Source organism: Homalodisca vitripennis, chromosome 1, assembly GCF_021130785.1.
Source record: "Homalodisca vitripennis isolate AUS2020 chromosome 1, UT_GWSS_2.1, whole genome shotgun sequence".
NCBI lineage: Eukaryota > Metazoa > Arthropoda > Insecta > Hemiptera > Cicadellidae > Homalodisca > Homalodisca vitripennis.
Window position 1 is genome coordinate 189129939 of NC_060207.1, and position 12043 is coordinate 189141981.

At 36.8% G+C, this 12043-nt stretch overlaps 1 protein-coding gene across 1 annotated transcript in view; it reads right to left on the bottom strand.

Annotated features, from left to right (window-relative positions):
• LOC124352936 (coatomer subunit beta) overlaps positions 1–12043 on the bottom strand; it is a 35749-nt gene that overhangs the window by 1438 nt on the left and 22268 nt on the right. Inside the window, exons 12-16 of the mRNA XM_046802669.1 lie at positions 11795–11964; positions 11396–11687; positions 4207–4368; positions 3595–3740; positions 426–668 (exon numbers count right to left, since the gene is read on the bottom strand). Coding sequence (XP_046658625.1) covers positions 426–668; positions 3595–3740; positions 4207–4368; positions 11396–11687; positions 11795–11964 — 1013 coding nt within the window. The remainder of the gene's footprint in view (positions 1–425; positions 669–3594; positions 3741–4206; positions 4369–11395; positions 11688–11794; positions 11965–12043) is intronic.

A 12043-nucleotide genomic window follows, 5' to 3' on the forward strand; every position in this document is an offset into this window, starting at 1 on the left:
ATTTAGGTAGGAAATTTGGACAACGTTGTAACCATGACTATATAAAAACTGCTTAAGATAAAAATGTGGGGTTTTTAGAGCTTTTACATGAAGGGTACCTTAAAGGGCAATGACTAAAAGAATTTTATAATTTGTTTAAATTATTCCAACTGGGAACTGATTGCACTACCTTAATACACAGCTGCTATTCTGGAAATCCAATATCAAAGTGAAAAATTAATTTGATATTTAAAACATTGCATTGATATTATGATTCTTATTATTGTGTTACTATTTGTGAATTACTGAGCAAAAACTATTAATACAGAGTTTATTGTGTTTCAAACAAATTCTGCATAATTCAGCACACTACAATTTTGTATTTTGCATAAGAAGTTTGTGTTTTGTAATGGAACAACCCTCCGTACAATAAGTACAACACTTACCTGACTCTTAGCCCTGATACGGATGTGTCCTGTGACTGGAGCGTCTGGCTTGTTGAAAGGTTTCTCTATACTCAGGTTGGCCAATGCATCCTCACCAAAGATGGAACGGGCATACATGTTGGCAGCCATGAATCCACACTGGCCACACAGTGCCTTCTCAGGTGTCAAACACTTCATGTTGGTGCTCGCCAAGAGATGTTTCAGATATTCGTGCAGGTCTGTCAGGTTGGTGTTGACTGAGACCTGAATTGAAAAAAAGAACATAACATGAGTTGCAGGAATTTCTTACAATGGATGTTCCAGCATTTTAGAGTTTAACCCTCCACATGATGACCAACTTTTATCTGCACAGCTTGGGAACTGATAAAGGCGGCACAGCCGTTGGTCAACTTTCTACTACTATTACACAAAACCGCTTAAGTAACATGTAATTTGCACCAATGGACTCCTCTGGTAATAAATAAAAATCAATTTCATGTAGTTTATATTCGTAATAATATGCATTATCAGCTGACATCGATCCAACAGCTGCACAGCACACAGCTGTAAGACTTACCGCATGATTGATGTCTTTCTTAGTGTTGCTGTTTCTTGTTGTCACTGTTGCTAGGACATTTATGTAGTTAGTTGTTTATGGTTGATCGTTTTATTAAAAAAAAATGAATAGAATAGAATAGAATAGAATAATTTATTGGCCACAAGATATTTCACACAAATACATAGGCAGGTCAGTATAATTTATAATTGTACTTCACTAGTTCAGGGAAGAGGAAGAGACTTGACTCCAGTGATGACTAAGAATAGAAAGTAAATACTCTTAATCGTTATCAAAATTCTTATTTTGTCAATGTTTTATATACTTTATACCTTTTTATTCACCACAAAACTCTGTACATTTGAAGTATCTCAAATTATGTAAAAGCTACAATGAGTGAAACTTGGAAAAAGAAAAACTTTAACATAAAAATAAACATTTTTTAATTTTTATATAAATTAACCCTTTGAGTGCCACGGGTATTTTCCGAAGGCATATGCATAAAGTGCCACGCTGTTTTTCGCATATTTGTAAGCTTTTGGGAAAAAAGCTGTTGTAAAAGCAACTACCAAACAGATTTCCATCATTTTGTTGTTGTTTTTTTTTTTTTTTATTAAATGCAGAATATGATACATATCGTTACAAATAAAATTTGACTTGATTTATAAAAATATAAAAATTTCCGTATTTATAAAAAAGTTTTTTACTTTTGTATAAAAAGTTAAGTTTCAACCTAATTTGAGTGTATACGGTATTTTTAAGATTTTTTTTTCTTTATACCATGATAAAGGCCATATGATTCTAAATAAAACCCATTTGTAATATCTTATTCTAGAATTTTAAAAACATGGCATTATATGTATTAACAAAGTGCTGCCCGGTACCGACATTTTATAAACTGTACTTCACTTGTCAGAGTTTAGAAATTACTTAGTAATGATGTAGTTATCCCAATAAATCTAATAAAACATTAATACAACACAAATAAATATGATTAGTAAATTTAGAAACAAATACTTGCTAACATATTTACATAAAAGTTTACATTTACTAAATAATAACCCTAATAATATTTACACTGAAAATTCAAGTTTTTCGCTTGAACACAACTCAAATCATACATTACTTTTGTAAATAAATACAGTAAAATACTGTATAAGTTACTATTTTATTTTGTATTTACTCAAATGCTTGGTTATCGGCACATAAACAACAAAAAAGGCCGTTACGCAACACGGTACTCGTCTGCTACGACGCGACGCGGGACTGGAAGACAGAATCATCGTACAGGTAGTTATCACAGCCCACTATTTTTGGACGAGTTTTCCTTATCAGAGATCAAAATAAACTTCATTATACGTTCCTTCTTCCATAATGAATCGAAAAATACTCGATGAGTCCTAATCCTATCTCCAAATCGTCTCCAAATAGACACATGAATGACCTGACATTTTCGAATAATGAAACGTTCTTATAGTTTTTGATTTAATTGATTGTTGTAATAACTTGTAAATTCCTAAATAGGTTAAATAAAGTCAGTTGTTTTTCATACTGTAATTTATTTTGTCCCCGATAGGGAAAACTCGTCCAAAAATAGTGGCTTCTTGATAAGTACCCAAACAACATAAGTTTCACAGATAAAATAGTAGAGAAACAACATAAAACTCGTATTTATTAATAGTTTGGAACGTATTGAATACAGCCGTCTGATTATTTGGCCAAAATAATCTTGTACTATATAAAATATTATCGAAATACGAAACGTCAAAATTGGCGACGCTGGCACTTTATGCACTTTTCGTACCGTCAAAATTAGCGACGCTGTTTAATTTTTATATAAATTAAAAAATAAGGCTTTGGTAAATGCATATTTTTAATGTTTTAAATTTTCTCTGGTTTATAACACACACACACACACACACACACACACATATATATATATATATATAGATGGTGGATGCGATTTGAAAATGTATTTATTTAATTAGCAAAAATATATACGTTTTGTTATATTCCTGAAAATAAAAATACCCATAATACATTTACTCAAAAACGTTGGTTGAATAGATTCCAAATAAATATTGCCCGAATAATAAGAAATCAACTGGTATGTCGAAGACTTTGGAGCACATTTAGATTTGCAGCTTATCTACACAGGGCAGACTGAACATCAATTGATGAACATTGATTATCAATATAGCCTATTATAATATTATATTCTTCAGTTTATTTACAAATTTGAACTAATTAACAAATTCTGTAATGCTTATTTTTATCATGTAAAGTAAAAAATACAATTATTTTTAAAATTTACTGGTAAATAGGCATAATATAACAGCTGTTGTAATAATGTAGGATAATTATTATAAACTAAATACTAAAATTTGTCACAATTTACAAAATTATCTAAGTTTATAGGTTTTTCTCATCAGTATAGAGCATAATCAAATTTCCCTAATACAGCTTATGAGCAATTTATTTGTTAATCTCTTTAAATACCGAATGGCACGGTGTGTACTGTCATACAATGCTCCTGTTAGCACATCCGCCACAAACGTCTGCTCCTGTAACGTTTGGGACCAAATGTGCTAAATGCTAACAGAATAACATTATTACCAAGTTCTGTACAGTTACCTTGTTCTCCCACTCGAACTCTGCCCACATCTGGCGGAACTCTGTGTCTGTACATGAGGCTGGCACAATGTAGTCCATGATGTCTATGTGGATATCGTTGAGCACCACCACATTGCGATCTGATGCCGCACCACTCACATCGTACACTGGGACAAGTCAACACAACGATCATTCATAGTTCATATCTACATGAGGTAAAAAAGGTTATCAAAGAGTTGCAGCACTGTATTTCATATCAGCAGAGCGCTGAATTATTCCTGAACACAGCATTTCTTGATTGCGTCTAATGTTAATTGGTTTAATGTTCCAGTTGTTATAGAAATCAAAAATCGTATTAAGCAATGATAAATTTTATAGAAGAGCAACATGTCTATTTCAAATTTTGTTGAAATAAACTTTCCATGTTACAAGATGCTGTTGGTGATCGTTTGGTTTAATCACGCTTTCATGAGTAGCACTTGTAAGAAGGAGATATAAGGTCGTAATTCACAATAAACATTTGGCCAAAAAAATACTACAACAAAACAAGAAATCTGATCTGTCATTTGACAAACAAATCCCAAAAAGAACATTATTCTACAGTCAAATGGGTACTGTAAGAGTACAACTAACCAATATTGCCAAAGATGATCCCGTTCTCTGTGGAGGCGACCTTGACATTTGCCTTAATGTTGCAGAAGTCGTGAGGAGCCAGAACCACAGGCTGAGGCTTCTCTACCAGCTTGAGGTCCCCAAGGGTAGCTAGCTCCAGCGTGCAGTTCTGTAGCGTGTCAGCTGCACATTGTCACAATAATATCACTCACAGAGTCTGATCACAATAAGCTGATTTCCATTAATAAAATCAAAGGTTAAAAACATTATACATGACTTAAAATTGACATGATTTTCTAAACTGGTGCAATTTCTATCAACAGCACAAACATAAGATTAAATCTACAACTGAAATCTCACATAAAAATCTGTAAGGTTCTCTATGATAAATTATTGCTCTTTATTATAATCAGTTGTCTTCCGTAAAATACTGACAAGTTTCCCAAATTTTTCCTTCCAATCTTACTGTACAAACCAATTTAAATGGACTACACTTTGTTAATTTTTTTCTGCCAAAAATGCAAATTTGCATTTGCATTTTTGACAAAAAAAATGAAAATGTGGGAATAATTTATCACAAGATATGTAGTGTTTATAAAGAAGAAGTAATATTAATTGAACTGATTTGTTGATAGCAAGCAATAATTATAGAATTAAGAAAAACGTTCATGAGGTTGAATATAATATTAGACCAATGAATTTTCTCTAATCAAGTTGACATCAATATTGCCTTGGAGTCCAACACACCCACAATTCAAATTCAAATTCCTTTAATGTCGTAAGACAACTTTTTGTTGTATGACAGAGTCAAGTACATGCTGTATATACATAGGTTATAAAGTAAAAACAATAAAAATACAATGGTTATACAACAGTAAATATTATACTAAATATTTTTTTTATTAGTCTACATAATTATAATTATTGTAAAAAAAAAACTTAAAATTTAGAATTTAAAACGAGTCACAACTTTACACTTGTTAGTGTTATGCCCGATTAAAAATAAGTTTACAAATTCCAACTAATAATGCAAGAAAAACAAAACAATAAAACAAAAATATCATTATACTAGAAACTCTCCTACTGTGTAAAAACAACCCGCCACTAAATGCTCCTTTAATTTTCTTTTAAATTCTTCCTTATTTTTGGATGCACTTCAGCGGTTCAGGAAATCTCCAAAAAGCACCTGGCACCGACATTGTGCGGTAAACTCGCTGCCCAAAACTGTCTGGTGTGGAGTTTGGCGGAGGTTTACTCGAGCCCGGGTTTGTTGTGCTCGTGTACTGCGGATCCATCAGTAACTGCTACACTGTTAAATTTTGCAAACATTATTGTTTCAAAAATATACAATGACGGTAGCGTTAAGAGGTTCAATTCTTTAAAAGCAATTTTGCACGATTCTCGTTTATTTTTTCAGTCCAGCAAGTACACGAACAGCACGCTTTTTGCAACACAAACACTCTATTAATTTGTGCTAGTGTAGCTGAGCCCCAGACCAGCAGGCCATATCTCAAGCGAGACTCAACGAGAGAGCAGTATAACAATTTAAGAAAGAAGAACTTGTTACGGTATTTTGGCAAGTTGGGACATGAGGAATACAGTCGAAGACAGCGACTGGCATACACAGTTGATATGAGTTCGCCAGCTGAGGTCATCATCTATTTGTACCCCCAAATATTTGACACACCTTCTTTGTTGTACTACTGAATTATTAATTAGAATAAAAGGTGAATTATCTTTCATACGTTTTTGAGAATTCCAAAAAAACTGTCTTTTTGAAGTTTAAATGCAAATTTAAATTTATTTAAAAATTGGTACAGCTGTGTCAAAACTATATGACTATTAATTTCTAAGTCCTCGACTGTCCCGCTAGAAAACCGAGGGCTATGTCATCAGCGTACATAACAAGCTGGTTATGTGGGATCGCTTGGGGTAAGGTTTACATACAGGTTGTAGAGTACTGGTCCCAAGATCGAACCCTGAGGGACACCAAAATTGACTGGAGCCACGATGAACGACTACCCTCGACCTGCACACACTGCTCTCTCTGAGTTTAGGTAAGAGTTCAACCACTGTAGAGCCAAGCGCCCCAGACCGAGACACCTTAGACACTCCAGAAGCTGTGGGTGACCGACACAGTCGAACGCTTTTGTCAAATCCATCATAACCCCCCCACAGTCCGCCGATTTTGATCCAGCTCGGTCACAATATCCGACACGAAAAAAACTTATTGCCTCTCCGGTACTTTTACCCGTCGTGAATCCAAATTGTTTCTTATGTAGAAGTTCATTCGAACTCAAGAAAAAAATTTAATCGGCAAGAAAAATTAGCTCGAAGACCTTACTAAAGGTAGAAATTTGAGAAATGGGAACGATAAGAATCCAGAGTATTACAATGCCCCCCCTTGTGTAATTGGAATCGCAACTGTGCTCTTCAGTGCCCGAGGGAACCGGCCCTGTCCGAAAGAAGCTGAAACTATGTTAGACAAAGGTTGGCTTATGGTTTCAATGCAAGATTTTATTACTTTACTTGGTATACTGTCAATACCAGAGGATGTTTTGTTTTTTTCAACCTCTTCACAGCAGAGACCACCTCCCCCGGGGTCACCGGGTGCATCGATACTGGATTATCATGCAGGTAGTTCTGCACCTGGAACTGTAAAGGAGGTTCGTGCCGATTTTTATTCAAATTTTCACCCACTGTCGTGAAATGCCTATTGAATGAGTCACAAATTTCTTGCTTGTTCTTTACCATACGTCCCTCAATCTCAATTTCAAATTCAGAATTCGAACTCAAACCTTTTCTTACATTCGGCTTGATGAGTTTCCAAGCGTCTTTGCCTTTATTGGAAGATAATGAGAGTGTTTCAAACATATATTTGGACTTAGCATTTTTTTTTAACTTTAGAGTAAAGCTTCTTATAGCATTTATAATGATTCTTTTTCTCTTGTGTTGGGCTTATTCTTAAATTGAAATGTAAAGATTTTAATGTTTTTGCTTGAAGTTACTATACCTTTAGTAATCCACTTTTTATTATTGTGATTATGTTTTAATTTTAAAACTAATTTCTTAGGACAAGCGACTTCAAAAATTATAACTAAAAGTTTGTAAAAATCTATCAAATGTATTATCTGCTGGCAGGAACTGATTTATGTCATTCCACGGCTCCCTGGATAACATGAGGTTCAACAAGCAAATGTTATTTGAGGTTAACTGACGGTTAGGACGTGTGTTGGCAACGACTGACCCCGACGGCGCCAAATACCGAGACGAGCTGAGCAAAGTGGTCAGAAAGTCCTGTTCCGAACACACCTCAACAGCCACCCTCCCCCTCCGGCATGTCAGTCACCACCCAGTCCAGCAATGACTGCCTGCCAGAGACCAAGTCCTCACGAGTGGGAGAGCTAACTAGTTGTCTCAGACCGTAAACAAGGTAAGAGGTCGTTCATGTCCTGGAGAGCTACTGAATGGTCCAACCAATCAATATTGAAGTCTCCAAGGATCATCAGATTGTTCTTTCTACTTAGTTGCTCAAAAAGTTACTACCGATTTGTTAAAAAAGACGTTTTTGCTTCCGTTAGGGGAGCGATATAATCCAATAATATTGAAAGTAAATGATTGTTTCAAAGTGAATTTAGCCCCACAAACTTCCATGTTCATGTCTTCTGAAAGATGAGAGAGATCGATTACTTCAGAGGATATGTCACGTTTACAAAATATGACATCACCTCCTGATTTTACGAACTCCTCTACAATATGAGCATACCAAGCGTGTAATTATCAAAACTCACATTTTTTATTTCATCGGTTTTCAGACCATGTTCGGTAAATGAAACAATATCCGGATTTTCGGTAGCCAATAATACCTCCACTTCATCGATTTTTTTGACGTAAATATTGAATATTTAGGTGAAGAATTTTGAGTTTGTTGTTTTGAACATTTCTACGGACTGAGACATTAATACCAGAACATTCACAATCTAGAATCGGGACATTAACTAAACAAGGTTGGTTACCTCTACTTGCTGGCTTACATCTAAAAAACGTTTGTTAACGAGAACTGGTATCCTCTTGTCAGAACCATACTCCGAGTCAGCATCACCAAGGCTCCCTGTCCCCGACATCGATCTCCTACCGGGCTGCAGGGGAGGAAACTCCGACAAGGAATCCAGAGGCGGCGACGCTGTCGCAGTGGTTCGCTCAACTGGGGCTGGAGTGCGGCCGAAAGAGTCAACTGAAGGCATGATGTCCCGTGACTCCCGATTTCACCGGCGAATTCCAGTGTCTGGAAGCGCGACGCTTGTTGTTGGCTGTTGGCATTCCAACTGATCTTTGCGTTGAGGAAATGGTGAAGAAACACAGTGTGCAATCAGTCCACACAAAACCTCCTTACCCGTGGCATCCAGATGAAGGCCATGTCGTGTAAAATGCTTTCGTTCCAGCCGACGAGAGTCGATAACTTTGATCCCCTCCTTAGTTAGGCTCTTAAGTCGGTGATTAACCTGGTTCACTAGTTTGTTGGTGTAGCATCTCGGAGGGGAGGTCAAAACGGTGTGGTAAGGAGACGACGACCCAGTTGGTGTATTGGTTGGCCCTTATAAATCTCAATAGATGTCCTGGCAGAGTAACAGCTGGTCGGTCATGCCTGGGGGTACAGTTTGACACATCATTAGTGCCAACAATTAGAACTGCTGTATCGTTCTTTGTCAATGATTCTGCCCATAACTGTTAGCGTTCTTCAGTATGTAGTCAGAGGAAACATTGGAACTGGCACAGACAAAAACACTATGCGACACCTTTCTTTGCAATATACCAGAGATGTTTCTAGCGTGACTGTCTCCAAACACGTAAAGTTTCTTAGGTTGACTACACATCGTCACATCGCAAACCCCGTCGGTGGTGTGTCATTGTAGTGTCAACAGCCGGGTCAAAATATGTCTCTTTGAATTATATTTTGCTTAAATGAGACGGATGAGTATTTAGATGCTTCTTTTTTCTTTCGGTTGCGTTTCCGTTTAGGTTTCAGACGCTCCTCAGACCTATTCTGACCATCCTTCGAATGAGTGTCATGAATGTTCGGTTCCCTAAGTACATCGTACCTGTTTATAATCGGAATGTCGTCCGCTATTACCAGCATTTTTGTCGATCAAAACTGTCGTCATTTCTTTTCTCCCTCCCTTGTGCTTGTAAAAGTTACCTCGTGCTGCTTGAGTAAGTCTTCATATTTACTTTTGAAAGCAGCAAGTTCTATCTGAAAGTGAAAATTAGAGTCCTCGTAGTACTTAACACGTTGTTTTTCTTTTTCGCATTGCTTACCATTCAAAAGAGGGAACATTAAACGACAATTCAGTTTGCGAATCAGCGTCATGTTGATGTGGAATATCACACCCAATTGCTACGTCGACCTTGATAGAACTTGAGGATATTCTACCGTGTTCATTGGCTTCAAGCTCCAGTTGAAGGCTCTGGATTTTGTCTATAAGAGCTGACTGGCGGCTGGTTAATTCAGTGATCCTATTCAGCAATTCGTCTTTTGACTTTAAACACTCATCATCCGTCTGAATCGAGCGTTCCTCTGTTTTAACTTTTTTCACACAACTTGTGAAACGAGAGGTGAAAGTGCCAACGACGAGAAAGAAGATCCGTAGTCCACTGAGTCATTAATTTTGTAGCGGAGAGATGTCAGAGGAGTAACATTTCGAAACGTTTGTGGGTTGCTTGCCCGAGTGGTTGTCTTTGTGGAGTAAAATTGTCGATCTTTCAGAGTCAGTCCTCACAGTTGCGGTGCAAAGTCGCCCGAGACACCTCCACGCAACATCCCCATTCGTAAGTGTGTGACTCACGGTATTTATAATTTCCCACCACTAAGCACGGCTTACCCGTTCCAGTTTTTTCAACTACCAATACCATGGTGGTATTTTGTGAGTCCTGCACTTTAGTATTTACTGCACTAGACTAGCATTGGCAAAAAAAAAAAATAAATAAGTAAATAAAGCGCAGGATTTAAAGAAAGGAATAATGGTAGCGAACAATAATGCCTGGTATAATATGATACACTCTGCAAAACAGATCAGTAATTGTATTGCATTGCAAAAAGTTGAAGGCACTGAGTATAATCAAGTGGTGCGTTCTATCAGTTGAATCCGGCGCGTATCAGCCTGATTGACTGGCGGTAAATCTTGATGTGCCTGTATGGCAACAATTCATCTTAGTGCGCATGCGCCAACTTATCAAAGCGTGACGTAGCCCTCTTCTTCTAGGGAATATGATTGCTATCATTAGATCACTGGTGACCCAGCCGAGATAATAAAAGCCTATAACTCACGGTCTGTCGTTCCGCCAAGTAAGAGTCCTACTGTCGTCAAATTCGCACATGCATGTATAATATTTACGCCAAGTCTTGTAGCGCGTATATTACTGTGAAACGTGTATATTAAAATTAATTACGAGTACATAGACGTAGCTGACAACCAATGTAGGCCAGCTACAATAACAATGAGCAGTGCATGGAGTTTACAGGACTTTTCTTGCAATGAATCACCACTTTCTTGGAAGTCGAACATTATTCTTGGTTGCCAATACGTTGTGAACGGCAATGAAGTGAAAAACACAGTAGCCTCTTTTTATGTGGGAACAAATTAATTGTTACTGAGATAGCCAAAGTTGAAAGAGATGGAAATTACGTTGAAAAATAAATGTACCAAAACTAAAACATATATTTTCAATTCTTAACTTAATTTTTAGACACACCTCTTAGTTTCTAAAAACAAAACATGAAGAAAATGTAAATACAAAATATATTCAATGCAGAATGTAATAAAACATAAAACAATAAAATATTAATTAACTTCAGGCTGGACATCCATGGAAATAAAACCAAAATAAAATTAACAATGTGGAGAGGTAGTATCAGAGAGGCAATCTTTGATGTCATGAGTGACGTTTTAGAGCAAAGGTGTAACGATGCAATAAAAACAATAAGTGGTATAAAGAAAATACAAATTTTAAGATTCTTTTAGAATTCTTAAACACTAATTCTTCACAATTAAAATTTAGAAGGTAAAATAAAAGTAAAATTTAATTCAATTTTGAAAAGTTGATTTGTAAAGCAATAACACCCAATCTATGGGTATAAAAGGTGAAAAGCAGATGATTATCTGAAGTGTCCATTATCTCTATACATTTTACTCTATATTTTTACTAAACCTACCAGTTTGGTTAACTATAAGGACATCCAACACAATGTCATACTGGTTCACGTGAACGTAGGCCTCAGCATACACAGGGTCCGAGAAACCTGTCAGTTGAGTGACCTTGTTGAGTTTGGTGGCGGATAGGGGAGGAGGGGCCCCGCCTAGACCCCCACCACCTGCCACTGCCTGGCTGAGACTCAGCTCGAACACATTTTCTGCCCCACCCAGCTCCGCTCCCCGCATCGTTGACAACTGCAGGAATGAGATGGGGTCGTCGGCCTGTACCTTGTGACCTGGCTTCTCCTTTGCCTAAAAAATTTCAAATTTTTGATAGAAAAATTCAAAAGCGATGTAGGAAAATCAATCACAAAAAGTGTTAAACAATTTTTATTTTTATGGCCTCTGTTTACGCTCACCTTCTGAGTGCTGGCCTCTTCCTCAGCCTTAGCTGTCAGCATGGAGGATAGAGCTTGTCGACAATTGTGCGTGAAGATGTCTGTGACTCCTGGCAGGCGAGAAGACAGCACTCGTAGGCACACCAAGATACGCTCACCGTCATCATTTGTCATGTTCTTTGTTGGCAGACCTATGCAATGTAATGTAACACTGTACTAGGTGTTTTTCTACCAAGAGAAACAGATAAAATTTACAAATATATAAAATAT